Below are 19,907 nucleotides of genomic sequence, written 5' to 3'. Positions count from 1 at the left end.
TGAGGATGAAGCATGGTCACAGCGGGGTGGCACCCAACGCAGCTCGGGTCCATCACTGGTGCGTGGCTGGGGGGAAAGGCAGGACGATGACGATACGCCTCCCACAGAGGACAGCTTGTCCTTACCCCTGGGCAGCCTGGCACACATGAGCGACTACATGCTGCAGTGCCTGCGCAACGACAGCAGAGTTGCCCACATTTTAACCTGTGCGGACTACTGGGTTGCCACCCTGCTGGATCCACGCTACAAAGACAATGTGCCCACCTTACTTCCTGCACTGGAGCGTGATAGGAAGATGCGCGAGTACAAGCGCACGTTGGTAGACGCGCTACTGAGAGCATTCCCAAATGTCACAGGGGAACAAGTGGAAGCCCAAGGCCAAGGCAGAGGAGGAGCAAGAGGTCGCCAAGGCAGCTGTGTCACGGCCAGCTCCTCTGAGGGCAGGGTTAGCATGGCAGAGATGTGGAAAACTTTTGTCAACACGCCACAGCTAACTGCACCACCACCTGATACGCAACGTGTTAGCAGGAGGCAACATTTTACTAACATGGTGGAACAGTACGTGTGCACACCCCTCCACGTACTGACTGATGGTTCGGCCCCATTCAACTTCTGGGTCTCTAAATTGTCCACGTGGCCAGAGCTAGCCTTTTATGCCTTGGAGGTGCTGGCCTGCCCGGCAGCCAGCGTTTTGTCTGAACGTGTATTCAGCACGGCAGGGGGCGTCATTACAGACAAACGCAGCCGCCTGTCTACAGCCAATGTGGACAAGCTGACGTTCATAAAAATGAACCAGGCATGGATCCCACAGGACCTGTCCGTCCCTTGTCCAGATTAGACATTAACTACCTCCCCATAACCATATATTATTGGACTCCAGGGCACTTCCTCATTCAATCCTATTTTTATTTTCATTTTACCATTATATTGCGATGCTACCCAAAGTTGAATGAACCTCTCCTCTGCCTGTGTGCTAGGCCTAAATATATGCCAATGGACTGTTGCAGTGGTGGCTGACATGAAGCCTGATTCTCTGCTATGACATGCAGACTAATTCTCTGCTGACATGAAGCCAGATTGTCTGTTACGGGACCTCTCTCCTCTGCCTGGGTGCTGGGCCTAAATTTATGACAATGGACTGTTGCAGTGGTGGCTGACGTGAAGCCTGATTCTCTGCTATGACATGCAGACTGATTCTCTGCTGTCATGAAGCCAGATTGTCTGTTACGGGACCTTTCTCCTCTACCTGGGTTCTGGGCCTAAATTTATGAAAATTGACTCTTACAGTGGTGGGTGACGTGAAGCCTGATTCTCTGCTATGATATGAAGACTGATTCTCTGCTGACATGAAGCCAGATTGTCTGTTACGGGACCTTTCTCCTCTGCCTGGGTTCTGGGCCTAAATTTATGAAAATTGACTCTTACAGTGGTGGGTGACGTGAAGCCTGATTCTCTGCTATGATATGAAGACTGATTCTCTGCTGACATGAAGCCAGATTGTCTGTTACGGGACCTTTCTCCTCTGCCTGGGTTCTGGGCCTAAATTTATGAAAATTGACTCTTACAGTGGTGGGTGACGTGAAGCCTGATTCTCTGCTATGATATGAAGACTGATTCTCTGCTGACATGAAGCCAGATTGTCTGTTACGGGACCTTTCTCCTCTGCCTGGGTTCTGGGCCTAAATTTATGAAAATTGACTCTTACAGTGGTGGGTGACGTGAAGCCTGATTCTCTGCTATGATATGAAGACTGATTCTCTGCTGACATGAAGCCAGATTGTCTGTTACGGGACCTCTCTCCTCTGCCTGGGTGCTGGGCCTAAATATATGCCAATGGACTGTTGCAGTGGTGGCTGACGTGAAGCCTCATTCTCTGCTATGACATGCAGACTAATTCTCTGCTGACATGAAGACAGATTCTCTGTTACGGGACCTCTCTCCTCTGCCTGGGTGCCGGGGCCTAAATATCTGAGAATGGACTGTTCCAGTGGTGGCTGACGTGAAGCCTCATTCTCTGCTATGACATGCAGACTAATTCTCTGCTGACATGAAGACAGATTCTCTGTTACGGGACCTCCCTCCTCTGCCTGGGTGCTGGGCCTAAATATATGCCAATGGACTGTTGCAGTGGTGGCTGACGTGAAGCCTCATTCTCTGCTATGACATGCAGACTAATTCTCTGCTGACATGAAGACAGATTCTCTGTTACGGGACCTCCCTCCTCTGCCTGGGTGCTGGGCCTAAATATATGCCAATGGACTGTTGCAGTGGTGGCTGACGTGAAGCCTCATTCTCTGCTATGACATGCAGACTGATTCTCTGCTGACATGAAGCCAGATTCTCTGTTACGGGACCTCTCTCCTCTGCCTGTGTGTGTGCTGGGCCTAAATATATGCCAATGGACTGTTGCAGTGGTGGCTGACGTGAAGCCTCATTCTCTGCTATGACATGCAGACTGATTCTCTGCTGACATGAAGCCAGATTCTCTGTTACGGGACCTCTCTCCTCTGCCTGTGTGTGTGCTGGGCCTAAATATATGCCAATGGACTGTTGCAGTGGTGGCTGACGTGAAGCCTCATTCTCTGCTATGACATGCAGACTAATTCTCTGCTGACATGAAGACAGATTCTCTGTTACGGGACCTCCCTCCTCTGCCTGGGTGCTGGGCCTAAATATATGCCAATGGACTGTTGCAGTGGTGGCTGACGTGAAGCCTCATTCTCTGCTATGACATGCAGACTAATTCTCTGCTGACATGAAGACAGATTCTCTGTTACGGGACCTCTCTCCTCTGCCTGGGTGCCGGGGCCTAAATATCTGAGAATGGACTGTTCCAGTGGTGGGTGACGGGAAGCCAGATTCTCTGCTATGGAACCTCTCTCCAATTGATTTTGGTTAATTTTTATTTATTTAATTTTTATTTTAATTCATTTCCCTATCCACATTTGTTTGCAGGGGATTTACCTACATGTTGCTGCCTTTTGCAGCCCTCTAGCTCTTTCCTGGGCTGTTTTACAGCCTTTTTAGTGCCGAAAAGTTCGGGTCCCCATTGACTTCAATGGGGTTCGGGTTCGGGACGAAGTTCGGATCGGGTTCGGATCCCGAACCCGAACATTTCCGGGATGTTCGGCCGAACTTCTCGAACCCGAACATCCAGGTGTTCGCTCAACTCTATTCATGAGGAAACATGAAGTACAGAGAGGACGGACAGGGCAGAATGTGGTAATGTGGGTCTGTGGTAATGAATACTGCATACAAGTGTTGCTGCTCATTAGCCACACCTCGCCCTTCACTCATGTCTCCTCATCATCTCTATTCCAAGAGAGATTTACCTGTATTCAGGATCATGATTCCTGAGAGGAGGATGAGGCAGCACTATGGCTCATTTTCGTGAAGTAACTTGTCCTCCTGTTTGATTATGACAGGTTTTGTATGTACTGATAAGATGGTGGCCATTTTATTTATCCTAAAGATTGCTCCCTAGACAAAACAAGCCAGTCTAAGTAATGAAAGCTACTTGTGAATATATTTATTATAAAATAATATTTAAGTATTTTAATTTTTTTTCTATTCCTGGAGAACCACTTTAATTACAACATGACTCCTTAGTGGATTGTCCCTAAACTGCTTCGATTTGTCCCGCCATGTTCAGCAATCCTATTAAACTTTTTAATTTTCCCCTTCTTTTCCTTCTCCTCCCCCTTATTTTTTACTACACTACTTTCTATGTTTAGACGATTTTGTAGGCACATATGTTGCGCTATTGATACTTTATGACTTGTGCAACTTTCGTAGGTACTCAAGCGCTTGGATACTTTATGCCTCTTATGAAGAATTCTTGTTTGCATTGTGATCAAATGTTAAAATGTTTAATAAACATTGTTTAAATATAAAATGTCAGAAGCCCTTGCAATCTGGAGAAAGCATTATACAAGGGCCACTGAATTTAAAGGGTGGTGACCGTGCGGGAAGTAGGAGCACTGACCGGCCATTACACAATGGTTGGAGATGTGTACTTCCAGCGTCTATTTCTGGTGTTGAGCTACCTGGGAACAGCTGATCAGTCAGGGCATGGGATTTTGGACCCCTACCGATCAGATATTGATGGCCTACACTGAGGATAGGCCATCAATATAAAAATCCTGGAAACCCTTCTAACGTGATTCCACTGTCCGACACCCAGCATTGTGCACAGGTCCTACTAATTAGAATAAGAGGATTGTGCGATACTCTTTACGTGTTAGATGGTTGCCTTAGCAACTGCATCGTCCAGCACACAGTTGCATCTCTCCACACTGGATGTCAGATTAGACTCCTTTAGGAGTTTACATGCGCATATCAGTATTTTATTCCAATAGTAAATCAGACAAGCATTATTGAATCACTCATGGTTCTTTATTTACATAAGATTTACAATGGACGACATATTAAACCAAATCTGAAATCCAACCCAATGGAGCAGATCTGATGTTATGAATGTAAATGATCATTGTAGAAAGGGTGAGGATGTCCACAGATGTACAGCTCATATGGGATTAGAGATTTGAAGGGCACATTACAGTTCCCAAACTGGTGACTCAGATCAGTGAGGGTCGGGTTGTGTGCTTTAACTTTTCATCTCAATGTTATTCCTGCAAAGGGAATTTCATGACTTTTCCTGCTCCTGAGCCACAGGTTGCACCTTGTCTGCAAATTTCAGCGTTTTCAGGCTGTTAAAGTATACTGGATTAGCGTAGTACAAGTTGTCATTTCATCCAAATATGTGGGCATTAAATCAACAAAAGGTAAGATTCTCTACATCACATCTACTAAAATGGTTCATGTAGAAGGCTCCGACTTTGTCAGAGCCAACTATTTTTCTTAGACTGGCCAACGTGGCATGGAAATATGTGATGTCGGGGTTCAGAGAGTCTGCCTTTTAAATTTAGCTATGTACATGTTATAGTCTTTATGTTAGTGTGTGCATATACAATATACTGATGTTAGATATAACAAGAGAGACAAGGTTTTAATTACTCCAGGGCTGTCCCATAGACTTTAAAGGGTAACTGTCATGTTTTCATCAAAATATCAATTTTAGCATTAGTTTAGTTACAATTTTAGTTACTGTTGCAGCAGCATTATGCATAAAGCAATCTTTAGTTTCTTCACATACCACTGTTTTCCTTGAGTTTTTCCCTTAGTTACAGCTTTTCAAACATTTACACAATGAGGATCTTCTCAAGATGGCTCCTCTGCCAGTTCTCTGAGGCCAAAACTGCTTTTCCTCACTTCCCATACACACTTGCTGTAGCCAGCAGCTCTCTGCCATCCAATCAGATGGGATTACTGAGAGACACGCCTCCTCACTCTGAAACCTAATGCAGGCATGCAGTGTGAAGGACCGCTCCTCCGTCTTTTTAGCCAAAGACAGACAAGCCATAGCAACGGTCTTTTAAAGGAGCAGTGGAAAGGGACAGAGGACATTAATGAAAGCTGTTATTATAAGGTAATTACAGATCTTTTGACAATCATTGACAGACTACATGGTATACATGCCTAGCTCTAATAAACTAGCAAATAAAAAAAATATGACCAGTTACCCTTTAAAGCTTTGTGCAGATACTCACAACCTAGTGATGTACTGCCTTGCATTACAGACATGCTTGCACTTAGAAGAATATTGGCCTGAACTGGAATGTATTAATAAAACCTAGGCCCTCGATAAATCTCCCACTATATCCTCCTAAATATGTTAACACTCAAAAACATGTTTGGTTTTAGGATGTTAAAAATATATTGAGCCAAGAACAGACTTCATATATGGACTGAGCAGATAAAGACCAATGCACAGGGATTCTCCTTCTCACGCGGCTTCAATTGAGTCATCATCTACGTGACGTCCTTGTGGCTGAAAGACAAAGCAATATTGCCAATTGGTGCAGTGATATATTACAGGAACTGCTCACATGCTAAACACTGGATTTGTGGGCTACAGATTCCCAGCAACACAATACTGAGGAACTGGCGGAACAATATTTTTCAAGGATTTGGCACCAAAATTTTGAAAAAGAGAAACCATTCCATTCTTAGGTATGACTCCAGAACTGGTTCTACCAGCAGGGTTGCAAAGGAAACCAATAAACTGCACAGAGGCTAAATTACATTCAGCACGGATAAATTATTTAGATCACTTTAGAGATCTAGGTAACATTATTTAGATAATTTTATTATTTTAAATTACTTTTATTGAAAACTACTATGTAAAGAGGCATCTCCCAAGAAAGAGAACCATCTCGCCATCGCCACCTATTGAAAGTGGCCCCCTGATTTAAGATCAGACTTTCCAACAAACCTTGGGATTAGACATGGGAATATAGCCAAGCCAGATATCTATCCAAATACAGTTGTTTCGGGGTGCTTGCCGCTTATCAGTACACGTAGGATTCTGGATGGCTCAGCGTAACGCCTTGAAATCGGCTTCAGCAGGGTGTTGAATATCCTTAAAGAGACTAGCCCTATATGGAGACTTACTGGAAGTACTCCAGGGTATGGAGACTTATTAGAAATGCTCCATGGGAAACGAACATGCAAAGAGGTATCTCCCAAGAAAAGAACAATCTCGCCAGCGCCACCTATTAAAGGGGCTCCCTACGAGTCAAGATTTGACTCTTCAACAAACCTTAGGATTTGACAAGGGAAAATAGCCAAGCCAGATATCTAATGAAAATCTACATAATGAAAGTTGGCTCCACACAGTATGACAAAAATATAGATACTACTGGGAACACTGAAATACCAGCTAGGAGACCAGTACAAGACCGCTATGGGTGGTCATATGTATGACATGGAATATAAAATAAATGAACTCACCTTCACAAATTTATGAGTTGGCAAGAAACGCTTTAGCATGTGGCTAGTGAAATTTGGAAATCTCAACACATTGATATTGAGAGATGGAAGTTGTTGGTATCCAGCCATCAATGGGTAAAAGTTATACAGCATCTCTTGCTCATTACCAGGTAGGATTTGTAATCGGATCTACAATATAAGAAAATAATTTAAAGGGGTTGTCCCACTATACCCTATCTGCAGCACAGCTGATAAATATGTGATTAGTGGGGGATGGAACCTGAAGGGGACCGCCACTGATCACAAGAATGGGGTCCCGAGTCCCTGAAGTGAAGGTCAAGCATGTACAATGTCACTTCATTCATTCTCTATGAGACTGCCGGAGGTACCTAAGTATTGTACTCCGCTATCCCTGGCAGTCCCATAGAAAATTAATGGACTGTCGCTCCATTCACTTCACTTTGGGACACAGTGGTCATGAAAGGTGATGGTCCCAGTGGTCGAAAACCCCACTAATGACATACATTTTACCTACCTATATGGTGAGAGTAACCCTTTAAGAAAAAAAACAAAAAAAAACAAAGGTAATTGAAAACAATATATTACAGAAATAGCTATGTATACCAGTTTGATGCACCAGCTGTTCCATGGTTACAGACTATAAGAAAACCCTGTGTGTAGTCCGATACTATAGTCACATTTTCCATGCTTGCTTCTTGCTAACCTGCTCCTGGTCACAGTGGGTTAGTACTGTTCTCACGTGACTTATTACATAAGTCAAAGGAGACTTCTGAGCTGTACCTGCTTCCAGAAATCACAGCATACACAGCCCCATCAGAGTAAGAGAGGGAGGGATGAGGAGACATAAGAACATTAAAGGGGTACTATCATCTCAGGTCTTGATGACACATTATTAACATATGCCATCAAAGTAAGCTAAGGGCAGCTCCCACCTCTGTGCTCGGCTATTTTTGGAAGTCCCATAGAAATGAATGGAGAGCGCAGCGTGCAAGCATGGCCACTGCCCCATTTACTTCGACTGCCATAGAAAGTCAAACCAGTGTTCGGCTATTTTTGGCAGTCCCATAGAAATGAATGGAAAGCAGCTGCCCATTCGCAGCCGCTCTCCTCTCACTTCAGGGGTCCCGTTTTGGAGATAGAAGCGGGTCCCAGAGGTTGGACCCACACCTATCGGACATTTCTGGCATGTCCTAGTGATATACTACCAATGTTTTAGATGAGACAACGCCTTTAAGGGACTGATTGAAGGGAGAGTGAGAATGTTTCATAATGCCAGGTGAGCTCTAAACTTGCCGCCCCATGAGCAGGAGAGTCAAATAAAGTGTGCATTAAAACAAGCGGGTGTCATATACAAGACCTACCTGTTTGAGTCCAGAGAACATAAATGCGTCACTTGGCTCCACTGCAATTTCGATGTCCTGGACCAAATTGGTCTTATTCTGTAGATGATACTTGACTGGCAGAGATTCCCTTACCCTTCCAAACGATGGCAGATCTGCACAAGGTAAAATGAGGAAGACAGCTGTAATGGTGAACTCATAAAATATATACCATGTGTTCAGCCAATTAGTAAATGACTTTATATGTATCCATTTTATTTCTGACAGAGGGGGGTTTGTTTTTTTCCTACTATTGTCCCCCATGATAAACCAGTATCAGAAGGCTAAGCACTGTAATATACAGTATATCAACTACACGTGCATTTCTACCATGAGTCTTTATGTGTCGTATGTTTTTTTTTCTATTACTCTGATTCACACATGCGGTTTTTTATGTAGATTTTTAATCCAGAAATGGATTCACAAAGATAAGGACTTTTACCTATTTCTCTTGGCTTTGGCTAAAAAAAACTGCATTAAAAACTGCCAAAATAGAGGCGTGGCTTGGTCAGGCATGTGAGAGGACAGCACTGAGAGGCTCCCTTCCTGTAATCCTCCAACATCCTTAGTCTGCAGCGCTACTTACCGCTTTTACAGACCCTGGCCAGCTTCCCCGAGCTGTGGGGTTCCCCCTTGTGCTGGAATGACTTGCATCGGGAAGAAGGAGAGGGACCAGAGAGACGTCGGGCCTCTGGCAACCCCGAAACAAGATGGGGCCGCATCGGAGGTGCGGGCCGCGGCCCGTCTGAGTAAAATATGCTTGCTCCTCCTCTGTGCCCCGGCCGACACTAGCGGTTGACACCCCTGTACACCCAGTAGGGGAGCTCATGTCAAATCCTTCTGAAGGCTCTAAAAAAGGTCCACTTGGCCCCCAAAATGGAGGCCTTACAATCAGCAGGGAAAAAGGTTATACAGGAAAACGCCCCATCCTGTGAAGTACCAGTTAAACTTAGAGTTGGAGCACTCTGTTACTACTGGAGATGAGCCCACCATTAACCACTTCAGCCCCCCCTAGCTTAAACACCCTTAATGACCAGACCACTTTTTACAATTCTGCACTACACTACTTTCACCGTTTATTGCTCGGTCATGCAACTTACCACCCAAATAAATTTTACCTCCTTTTCTTCTCACTAATAGAGCTTTCATTTGGTGGTATTTCATTGCTGCTGATATTTTTACTTTTTTTGTTATTAATCAAAATTTAACTAAATTTTTGCAAAAAAAAAAAAAAAAAGACATTTTTCACTTTCAGTTGTAATTTTTTTGTAAAAAACGACATCCATATATACATTTTTCTCTAAATTTATTGTTCTACATGTCTTTAATAAAAAATAAAAAAATCTTTGGGTAAAAAAAAGAATGGTTTGGGTAAAAGTTATAGCGTTTACGAACTATGGTACAAAAATGTGAAATTTCCGCTTTTTGAAGCAGCTCTGACTTTCTGAGCACCTGTCATGTTTCCTGAGGTTCTACAATGCCCAGACTGTAGAAACCCCCCACAAATGACCCCATTTCGGAAAGTAGACACTCTAAGGTATTCGCTGATGGGCATAGTGAGCTCATGGACATTTTTATTTTTTGTCACAAGTTAGTGGAATATGAGACTTTGTAAGAAAAAAAAAAAAAATCATCATCATTTTCCGCTAACTTGTGACAAAAAATACAAAATTCTAGGAACTCGCCATGCCCCTCACGGAATACCTTGGGGTGTCTTCTTTCCAGAATGGGGTCACTTGTGGGGTAGATATACTGCCCTGGCATTTTAGGGGCCCAAATGCATGCGAAGTAGTTTGAAATCAAAATCTGGATGCAAAAAAGTGTCACACATGTGGTATCGCCATACTCAGAAGAAGTAGGGCAATGTGTTTTGGGGTGTCATTTTACATATACCCATGCTGGGTGAGAGAAATATCTCGGCAAAAGACAACTTTTCCCATTTTTTTTATACAAAGTTGGCATTTGACCAAGATATTTATCTCACCCAGCATGGGTATATGTAAAATGACACCCCAAAACACATTCCTTAACTTCTCCTGAGTACGGCGATACCACATGTGTGACACTTTTTTGCAGCCTAGATGCACAAAGGGGCCCAAATTCCTTTTAGGAGGGCATTTTTAGACATTTGGATCCCAGACTTCTTCTCATTCTTTAGGGCCCCTAAAATGCCAGGGCGGTATAAATACCCCACATGTGACCCAATTTTGGAAAGAAGACACTCCAAGGTATTCAATGAGGAAAAAGGCGAGTTCATAGAATTTTTTTTTTTTGGCACAAGTTAGCGGAAATTGATTTTTTTTTTGTTTTTTCTCACAAAGTCTCCCTTTCCGCTAACTTGGGACAAAAATTTCAATCTTTCATGGACTCAATATGCCCCTCACGGAATACCTTGGGGTGTCTTCTTTCCGAAATGGGGTCACATGTGGGGTATTTATACTGCCCTGGCATTTTAGGGGCCCTAAAGCGTGAGAAGAAGTCTGGAATATAAATGTCTAAAAAATGTTACGCATTTGGATTCCGTGAGGGGTATGGTGAGTTCATGTGAGATTTTATTTTTTGACACAAGTTAGTGGAATATGAGACTTTGTAAGAAAAATAAAAAAAATAATCAATTTCTGCTAACTTGTGCCCAAAAAATGTCTGAATGGAGCCTTACAGGGGGGTGATCATCCCATATAGACTCCCTAATCACCCCCCTGTAAGGCTCCATTCAGACGTCCGTATGTGTTTTGCGGATCCGATGCGTGGATCCGTAAAACACATACGGGCGTCTGAATGGAGCCTTACAGGGTGGTGATCAATGACAGGGGGTGATCAGGGAGTCTATATGGGGTGATCACCCCCCTGTTATTGATCACCCCCCTGTAAGGCTCCATTCAGACGTCCATGTGTGTTTTGCGGATCCGATCCACGAATGCGTGGATCCGTAAAACACATACGGACATCTGAATGGAGCCTTACAGGGGGGTGATCAATGACAGGGGGGTGATCAGGGAGTCTATATGGGGTGATCAGGGGTTAATAAGTGACAGGTAGGGGGTGTAGTGTAGTGTAGTGGTCTTTGGTGCTACTTTGCAGAGCTACCTGTGTCCTCTGGTGGTCGATCCACGCAAAAGGGACCACCAGAGGACCAGGTAGCAGGTATATTAGACGCTGTTATCAAAACAGCGTCTAATATACCTGTTAGGGGTTAAAAAAAATCGCATCTACAGCCTGCCAGCAAACGATCGCCGCTGGCAGGCTGTAGATCCACTCGCTTACCTTCCGATCCTGTGAACGCGCGCGCCTGTTAGCGCGCGTTCACAGAAAAACTCGCGTCTAGCGAGATGACGCATGGATGCGTCACTCTGCCCGAGACAACCGCCTCCGGACCGCGATCTTGCGTTAGGCGGTCCGGAGGCGGTTAAAGTGGGTTTTGGAAATTTTCTGAAAAATTACAAGATTTGATTCCAAACTTCTAAACATCCCCAAAAAATAAAATGTCATTTTCAAAATGATCCAAACATGAAGTAGATATATGGGAAATGTAAAGTAATAATTATTATATTAGGTATCACTTTCTATTATAAAAGTAGAGAAAATGAAATTTGAAAATTTGGGAATTTTTCACAAATAAAGGTGAAATATATTGGCTCAGGTTTATGACTATCCTGAAGTACAATGTGTGATGAGAAAACACACTCTCAGAATGGCTTGGATAAATAAAGGTGTTCCAAAGCTATTACCACAAAGTGACACATGTCAGATTTGCAAAAAATGGCCCGGGCAGAAGGATGAAAACAGGCCCGGGGTGAGGGGTTAAGAAAAATGATCCAATATTCGGTCCTCAGAAATCTCCTTCATTCGTGCCATGATACATTTCCACAAAAGTGTTGTGAAGATCAGACTTTGATAGATCCCTGTTCTTTAAATAAACAGGCCGACCCCTCACACCTGAATATCATCCCATTGATTGAAAACCCCGAGTTGAATTGCACCACACATAGACGTGATATTGGATCATTATCATTTTCTTCAATAAATAAATGACCAGATCTAATATTTTTGACTCATTTTTTTTTAGTTATCTTTATTCACCTTTGGGACTTTATGGAGAGATATAGAAAATTCTGAAGGGTTCACAAACTTTCAAGCACCACTGTATATCTTAATTGTTTGTCCCCATTTATCTAGGTCAAAAGAGTATCCTTTTGCTCTCCATTAAGCTGAGGTAAGTTGGTATACTGCTTTTTGCTACATACAAACAAAAGAGTCATCCAGTACAAAATGTATACCATATAGGGCATTAGTAATGGCGAACCTTTACAGACCGAGTGCCCAAACTGCAACCCAAAACCCACTTATTGATTGCAAAGTGCCCACGCAGCAATTTACCCTTAATACTACACCCCACTATAGTATATCTTCCATGTACTTTATCATTTAGCTATAATACATTCAGTTCGCTGCCTGTGCCGTCCATAGCGCACCCTGATGAATGGTAGAAAAAGTCTAAGGCATATTTGTACACCATAGACTTTTTCCAGGATGTGGGTGCCCACAGAGAGGGCTCTGAGTGCCGCCTCTGGCACCCGTGCCATAGGGAATACTGTAGGCTTATAATATGGGAGTCGATGGGTGATGTATGCCTATACATTGGTATACACCAGAGGCATGTCAATTGTATGTTGGGAAGCCCTCCCTAGATATAATGCCAAATTCTCTGCAAATACAGTTTGAATGTCCTGTAAAACGTTGAGATGACCCTATGCTTCAAAGTTCAATGGCCTGTTTATTCAGCCCTATGAGAAATATCCATATCTCTGAACAGCTTGACTTAGTAATGACTTACCTGCTCGTATGTGAAGTGGAATACTCTCGACCATAACATGGGGTAACGTAACCACTGTCTTCACAACGGGTACATTTTCTGTAGCTGAGCTCCTTAAAAAAAAAATTTGATAAAAAATATATAATGTAGACAGAAGATCAATAGGGTTTTCCAGATTTTTTACATGGATAAGTCATCAGTATCCGATCTCGGGCCTGAGCTGCGATACCAAGCACAGCCGCCATACAATGTACGACGTTGTGCTTGGCGAGCTGCAAGAAGGTTGCGGCACTTACAGGTGATCCGTGGGGGTCCCGGGTGTCAGACTCCACCAATCAGATATGGATGACCTATCCTGAGGATAGAGCATCAGTTAAAAAGTCTTGGAAAACTCCTTAAGCCCGATAATAAAAGAGAAATGGTACAACTACATAGAAATAACTGCAGCCCATACTCGTGTTTCTTCCTACTCCGGTATAAGTAAATGGCTTCCTAAGAGATGACACCGTGACCCGCACTAGGTGAAGGGCTAACACGAGTGATCACAATATGAGAACAAAGCTGTGGAATATGTCGGTGCTGCATAATCACTAGGAAATAAGGAAGTAGTAAGACACTGTTGTGGCTTTCATTTATTAAAGACTGCTGGGCCAGATTTAATGCGTGATGGAATCCATTCACTTGTAATAGGGTTTGACTGTATGCAAATTTTTGGTGTACAAAAGTCGTAACTTTTTACAAAAGCCATACTCGAAAGCACTTCTGATAAGGCCGGAGATATGAAATGACAGCCTTAATACATTTCCCCCCATTCTGTAAGAATGAAGTAGAGAGCCCATGACATAAATGGAAGAATGATTCTACAGTGATTGAGGACTGCACAGTGGAATGGCAAACCATATGCATGTGTTTGAATGCAGTGCTGCGTAGTACACCTGGAACTAGTTGATTAGATAGGAGAATTTAAAAGGTGTTTTTCTAAACTTTTAAACTGATGACCTATCCCCTGGATAGGTTACCAGCATTTGATCAGTGGGGGTCCGACACCAAGGACCCCTGCTGATCAGCTGTTTGAGAAGGCACCAGCAGTAGCGGGGCAGCCTTCTCTCAGCTCACCAAGCACAGCGCCGTACATTGTATAGTGGCTGTGCTTGGTATCGCAGCTCAGTCGCATTCACTTCAATAGGGCTGAGCTGCGCCTAGGCCATGTGACATGAACTTGACATCATATGACCTAGACAAGAGTGCCTTCTCAAACAGCTGGTTGGTGGGTGTCCTGGGTGTTGGACCCCCACCAATGAGATACTGATGACCTATCCAGAGGATAGGTCATCTGTTCAAAAATCTCAGAAAAAACCTTCAATTCAATTTGTAGCTACATTTCAATATGTACTATTCTTAACAAGTACTAGGTTATGCTTCTCTAAGGACCTTCCCTTACCTCTTCCAGGAAATAATATAGCTGCCAGTGGCCACACCGGTTTGAGGATTGGCTATAGGTGGACAGTGAAGACAGAAGCATTCACTGGCGCTCTCTCCAGTCTGTAACACAACTGGTATCCACACAAGACAAACATATTATATTCATGTGCATCACTTTATTTCATAATATCAGGTATCATGATGTCACGCATGTTTCACTCAGGTTAGATCTAATGCCTTGAATCATAGTCACTTTAAATAGAATGGCCAGAGTTTTTTCATTTAATTTCGATATTGATGGCCTGTCCTCAGGATAGGTCACTGAGATCTGATCAGTAGGGTTCCGACTCCCAGCACCCCCGTCAAGCAGTTGTTTCATCAGTCACACTCACCGAAGTGCCGCTGCCTCTTCAAACTGCTGAGCAGTGGGGGGGGGAGGGCGTCGGGCGTCAATATTGAACTACAGGACAACCCCATTAACTTGCTTACGGCTCTGCCTGAGTGCTCCAGCAGCAATTGGATGGGGGGGGGGGGGCTGCTTTAGCTGCTTACATCTCTGCACTGATCAGAATACCAGAAACATAGCATTATCTTCACTACATCTGAAGCTATCCCTGTTAGAAATCGGGATGCCAGTGAATGCAGATTTTACCAAGTTCACTCCCGACTCAATTTCTAATTGTGATATTGCCTGCTGATGCTGTGCTAATTCCGTGATTTCTGGTCTTGTATGAAAGCTTGCACTGCCATATCTCTATCTGCTACCAATCCAGAGATATGAGCAGCTAAAGCAGCCCCCCTTCCCCTGTTGTCCCTGCTGGGAAATAACCGTTAGGTGGTTATTAGACCATTGCTGATTGGGAGGAGGGGGGTCTCTGCAGTGGTTATGATCATCAAAGGAACAATGCTTTTTTCCTGTCTGTCTCCACCGCAGCATCAGACACCCTAGGCTTCTCACAGTGAAAGATGGGGTGTTTGGCTACATGAGCTGTCACACTGCCATTTTTAGCACCATTGACAGTCTATGCCGTTAAAAAACGGGTTCACAAGGACAATATGGCCTTTTAGGGGTAAAAAAAAATACTCGCCTCATTCACATGCAAAGGCAGTCGTTCCTCTCTTCATTGAAAAGGACCTGCACTCAGAGTGATGACGTCACCACGAGCTAATGCTGGGAGCGCACGTGACATCATCGAGCTGAGCGCAGGTCCTTCGGCGGGTCCCTTTCAATGGAGAGAGGAGCAACTGCCTCTGCGCGTGAAAGGGATGAGGTTTTTCTTTTATTTGCTAAAACAAAAACATATCTGGGGCCACTATGTGTACTGAGGGCACTGCAGGGGGGTGAGTTCTTTATAAAAAAAAAAAAAAAAAAAGCCAATGAAATTCATTTGTTTTTCATGGCCATTTTTAGCAGCCATTAAAAACGGATGCAAAATGGACATTAAAACCGGACCATCAGCCTGAAAATGGATGCACAAATGGTTAAAAAATGGCCATGAAAAACTGAAGGTGTGTCCGTTTTTAATAGCCTTTCATTGTGGTGTGCATGTAGCCTTTCTCTGCTCTGCCCCATAGAGTCAACCCTTCAAAACACTAATAGGACATCTATAAAGGAGTGGTCACCACTAACTCACCATTCTCCACGTGTGACTCCAGCTGATCCACAGGGGACACGAATGACGAGAGCTGCAGTTGACTGGATAAGATGGTGAGAGCCCACGGAGAGGCGCTTAGAATATCCGTCATTAACAAAAATGGGATGTCGGTGTAGACGCGGTCTAAATGTTCAAACTGTCAGGGCACAAACTTCCCATCAGACAAGAGCATAGAACGGGTTTACATCACTGCTATAAGCTGGACATCCAGCAAAAAAGGTTTTTATGATCTTTTTAGATCTTTCTAGATGTAATGCTGACCTTTATAGAGACAAACTTCACAGCTACGTCAAAGGGATACACCGTCTCAATGGTTACAGTCTCATCCTGGAAGGGAAAGGAAGAGTCAATCCACCTAGTCTGCCCTCATATCATATGTATCCTCGGAAATGTTCAGTTCTGTTTACTGTAGATTTTGCAACCACATCTACTGCTGTTTCAGTAAAATAACACTTTTTGACTTCTGATGTTACCCCCATGACACAATCCCCCCGAATATCTACAGGTCATAAATATACAAGCTGATCATGCGAGACACCTCCATCCCATGGCACGAGAATATCCGCTTACCCTGTGACATCTGCAGACAACCTCTTTGCCATCCACAGAGGTATCTATCAGGTATGAAACATAAACCAGGAATACCCGCGATCCAACAGTGCTGCAACGGATGTACAAGGGCATATCCCGCTACACAGATAGCAAAACGCAACAGTTAGTACACGGTAATATAAAATACAGCAGCGTATATTTCAAAGGTAAGTAGTTTGGTTTTATTGCTAAACGGAGAAAACAATATATATGACAGCAATTATCATTACTAAGGGTCCATTCACACGTCTGTGGTGTGTTGCGGACCCGCAAATTGCGGATCCGCAACACACCCGGCTGGCACCCCCTATAGAAATGCAGCTGCGGACAAGAATAGGACATGTTCTATCTTTTGCGGAGCTGCGGACCGGAAGTTCGGGGCCGCGCTCCGCAAATGCGGAAAGCACAGTGTGCTCTCTGCTTCACGTCCGGGCCCATAGAGAATGAATGGGTCCGCACCCGTTCCGCGAAATTGCGAAACAGGTGCGGACTCTTTTGCAGACGTGTGAATGGGGCCTAAGAATGAAGGCTCCCATAGGGATAGTCGGCAAAAACCAATGGCTATGTGCAAAACAGCACCACCTAGTGGTCACATCAGAGAATCTCAGTAATGTAGACATACAGTATACACGTAACTGTATAGATGTAATGAGAAAATAATGAAATCTATGTAAAGTAATGCAGATTTCACTGCCACTTTTATCTAATATACATCATATACGTGATTGCAGAAGAGCTGGCAGTGTAATAATAAAGCTCCCTTTCAGGTGCCTTTTATACATTTCTGGAATGCATGCTATAAAATACACACCAATAACAAAGCCATGTATAACAACGTTTGTACTGTACACAGCAACCATCAGTATAAAGATATGGCTGCGGTATTACACCAGTATATAGAGCAGGTGAGCGTGTATTTGCTTTCTGCGGGTTTAGTAGATGACCATTTTCTGGCTCACTATTCATCAGGCAGGCACCTTTTCTCCAGGCTGCAGCTTTCCTATGGGGATGTCGGTGAGAAGCGCCGGGCTTGAGTCATCACACATTTCTGTTCCCTGAAGCGCGACCAGAGTCTTCTGTGTGAGGTTGGCGTCTTGCCCTGTCAGAGACATTGTTTTCCTGGGTTACCGCACAATACACACTATGGCGTCAGATAAGGTGATGAAAGGGACAGTAATGATGCCGCTCTAGCCAGGACTAAAGTCCTATTTAACATTAGGACTACCATCAATGACATCTAAGCAACAGATGCACTTCTACTGCCAAGTCTACACAGTGGAGTTTAGGGGGTTTCTTTCAAAGCCGAAAAAAACTGGATTAGGCTGGGTTCACATCACGTTTTCCCCCTACGTTTACGCGTGTAAGTCAGGAAACCTCCTACGTCTATGGGGTTCCATTAGTCAGATGGAGGCCAAAAGTGCATCCTTCTGACAGCTGGCTGGTATACGTCAGTATACGGCAAATAAAATAAATCAATAAATAAAAAAAACTGTGTAGAATAGTGTAGTAGACGCGGCTCTGTACTATTCTGGCTAGGAAGAAGTCACCATTCCGCATGCGCGGCAGAGTTTTCAGGACAGCGAGCGGCCCGGAGAAAAGAAGGAGTCTTCTGCGCAAGAGCGGTTGCCGTAACCAGGGGAGACCGAAAGACAACAATGAGGTAAGTGGGGATGAATTTTATCCTAAGCGGTGAGAATTTGTTAATAAAATATATTTACAAAAATGATAACTGTCAAATCATTAACAGCGATCATTATGATGGGGTAACCCCTTTAACGGGATTTTTTTTTTTTCCATTTTATAATTAAGAATATGCATGTTAAAACTGTGAGCACTACCTTGTCATTGAAAGTGTTAAAATGCCCTTGTCTTGTTCTATGGCAAGTAAAAAAATAAAATACATAAAAAATCCCTACAAGGCCGTCTCCTTGGCAACAGACTACAAGCTACCATCTGTCAGCATTCACTGTAATGGAAAAATGCGTCAGATTGTAGTCTGTCACCAAGGAGATAATAAGATTAATGTGAAAAAAAAAACTGATGCAAAATTAAGTTTGAAGGTTTTTTCTTTTGAATTTCTCTAGAAATGGTGAAACCACATATTGTCTTTCATGTGGCACATAAGAAGGCAACATTTAAAAGGACAAGGAGTGGGAAAGGCACAGTTGTCACATTTAAAAGGGACACCTTCAAGTGTGAATGCGCTCCTATTTTTATCCTGGGAGTAGCGTTCTTGTGCACTTTTGCCTTTCGTACCAAACAGACCGCCTTGATTAAGTGGTACATATAGGTGTGCGTGCTCCTCCTCCCACTGGTTGCTTGGTACACATAGAGGTGACTTGGAGCAGCATACTATATGTGCTGAATATAGATGCCCATACGGCATAGATAGGTTTAGCGTAGGACCTGCCTGACTGAGACCACCTTGGCGGAGGTAGGTGGGCACAGATGTGTTTTGATCAAAATATATAGGCTGAGAGTCTCAGATTTTATTATATCAGAATGAGGGCTTAGTCTATATGTAATGCTTGCATCCATTGTGTTAGTGTATTATTTTTTTCAGTGATTTTTTTTCAGAAACGTAGCCATGGACATCCGCATATTTATTTATCATATTGTGCAGAATGTTTTTATCTTTGTTTTTTTATCCTTTTTTGTGATTTAAAAAAAAATTTAAAGCGGACCTTTCATGTTTTTATTTTATTCTAGATAAATACCTTTACTTGCGGGGTACCAACCAAATCCCCGGTACAGGGAGGAGCAGACGCCAGGGTTTCTCAACGGCGTCTACTTCTCCCTGGCTGTGCCGCTCTCCGATGTGATTGGATCCCTGTACCGATGCTCAGTATTAACATACTGAGCGGGAAAACTACAGGGGGGCATAGCGGGGCGTAGGAGCCATATTAAAAAAAAAAAAAACAGGCAGGGTGGCAGCCTCAGCAAGGGGTACCCCGCAAGTAAAAGGTATTTATCTAGAATTTAAAAAAAAACAACATGAAAGGTCTGCTTTAAAGGGACACTTCCATCAGAATGTCATAATTTGTTAACTCAAACACAGTGAACACTTTCCTTTTACGTTTCGTTGGTACTATTTATCTGAAAATGAAACTAAATATTGTCCTTCTGTAGAAGTTAGAAGAGAGAGAGAAAACTCCTAGATAGATAGCCTATTGTTTATTTTACTGCTGCTGTGAG

The 19,907-nt window shown here is 43.4% G+C and overlaps 1 protein-coding gene across 1 annotated transcript in view; it reads right to left on the bottom strand.

Annotated features, from left to right (window-relative positions):
- Positions 1–5,266: 5,266 nt before the first annotated feature.
- Positions 5,267–19,907, bottom strand: part of TRAPPC11 (trafficking protein particle complex subunit 11) — a 36,687-nt gene continuing 22,046 nt past the window's right edge. The window contains 9 exon segments of the mRNA XM_044297409.1: positions 5,267–5,890; positions 6,853–7,020; positions 8,214–8,347; positions 13,066–13,157; positions 14,486–14,597; positions 16,101–16,257; positions 16,383–16,448; positions 16,692–16,811; positions 17,690–17,811. Of these exon segments, the coding sequence (XP_044153344.1) occupies positions 5,846–5,890; positions 6,853–7,020; positions 8,214–8,347; positions 13,066–13,157; positions 14,486–14,597; positions 16,101–16,257; positions 16,383–16,448; positions 16,692–16,811; positions 17,690–17,811 (1,016 nt within the window). The 3' untranslated portion in view covers positions 5,267–5,845.

Source organism: Bufo gargarizans, chromosome 1 (genome assembly GCF_014858855.1).
Source record: "Bufo gargarizans isolate SCDJY-AF-19 chromosome 1, ASM1485885v1, whole genome shotgun sequence".
NCBI lineage: Eukaryota > Metazoa > Chordata > Amphibia > Anura > Bufonidae > Bufo > Bufo gargarizans.
Note: the sequence above shows the minus strand (reverse complement) of the source record. Positions and strands in the feature narration are given on the sequence as shown.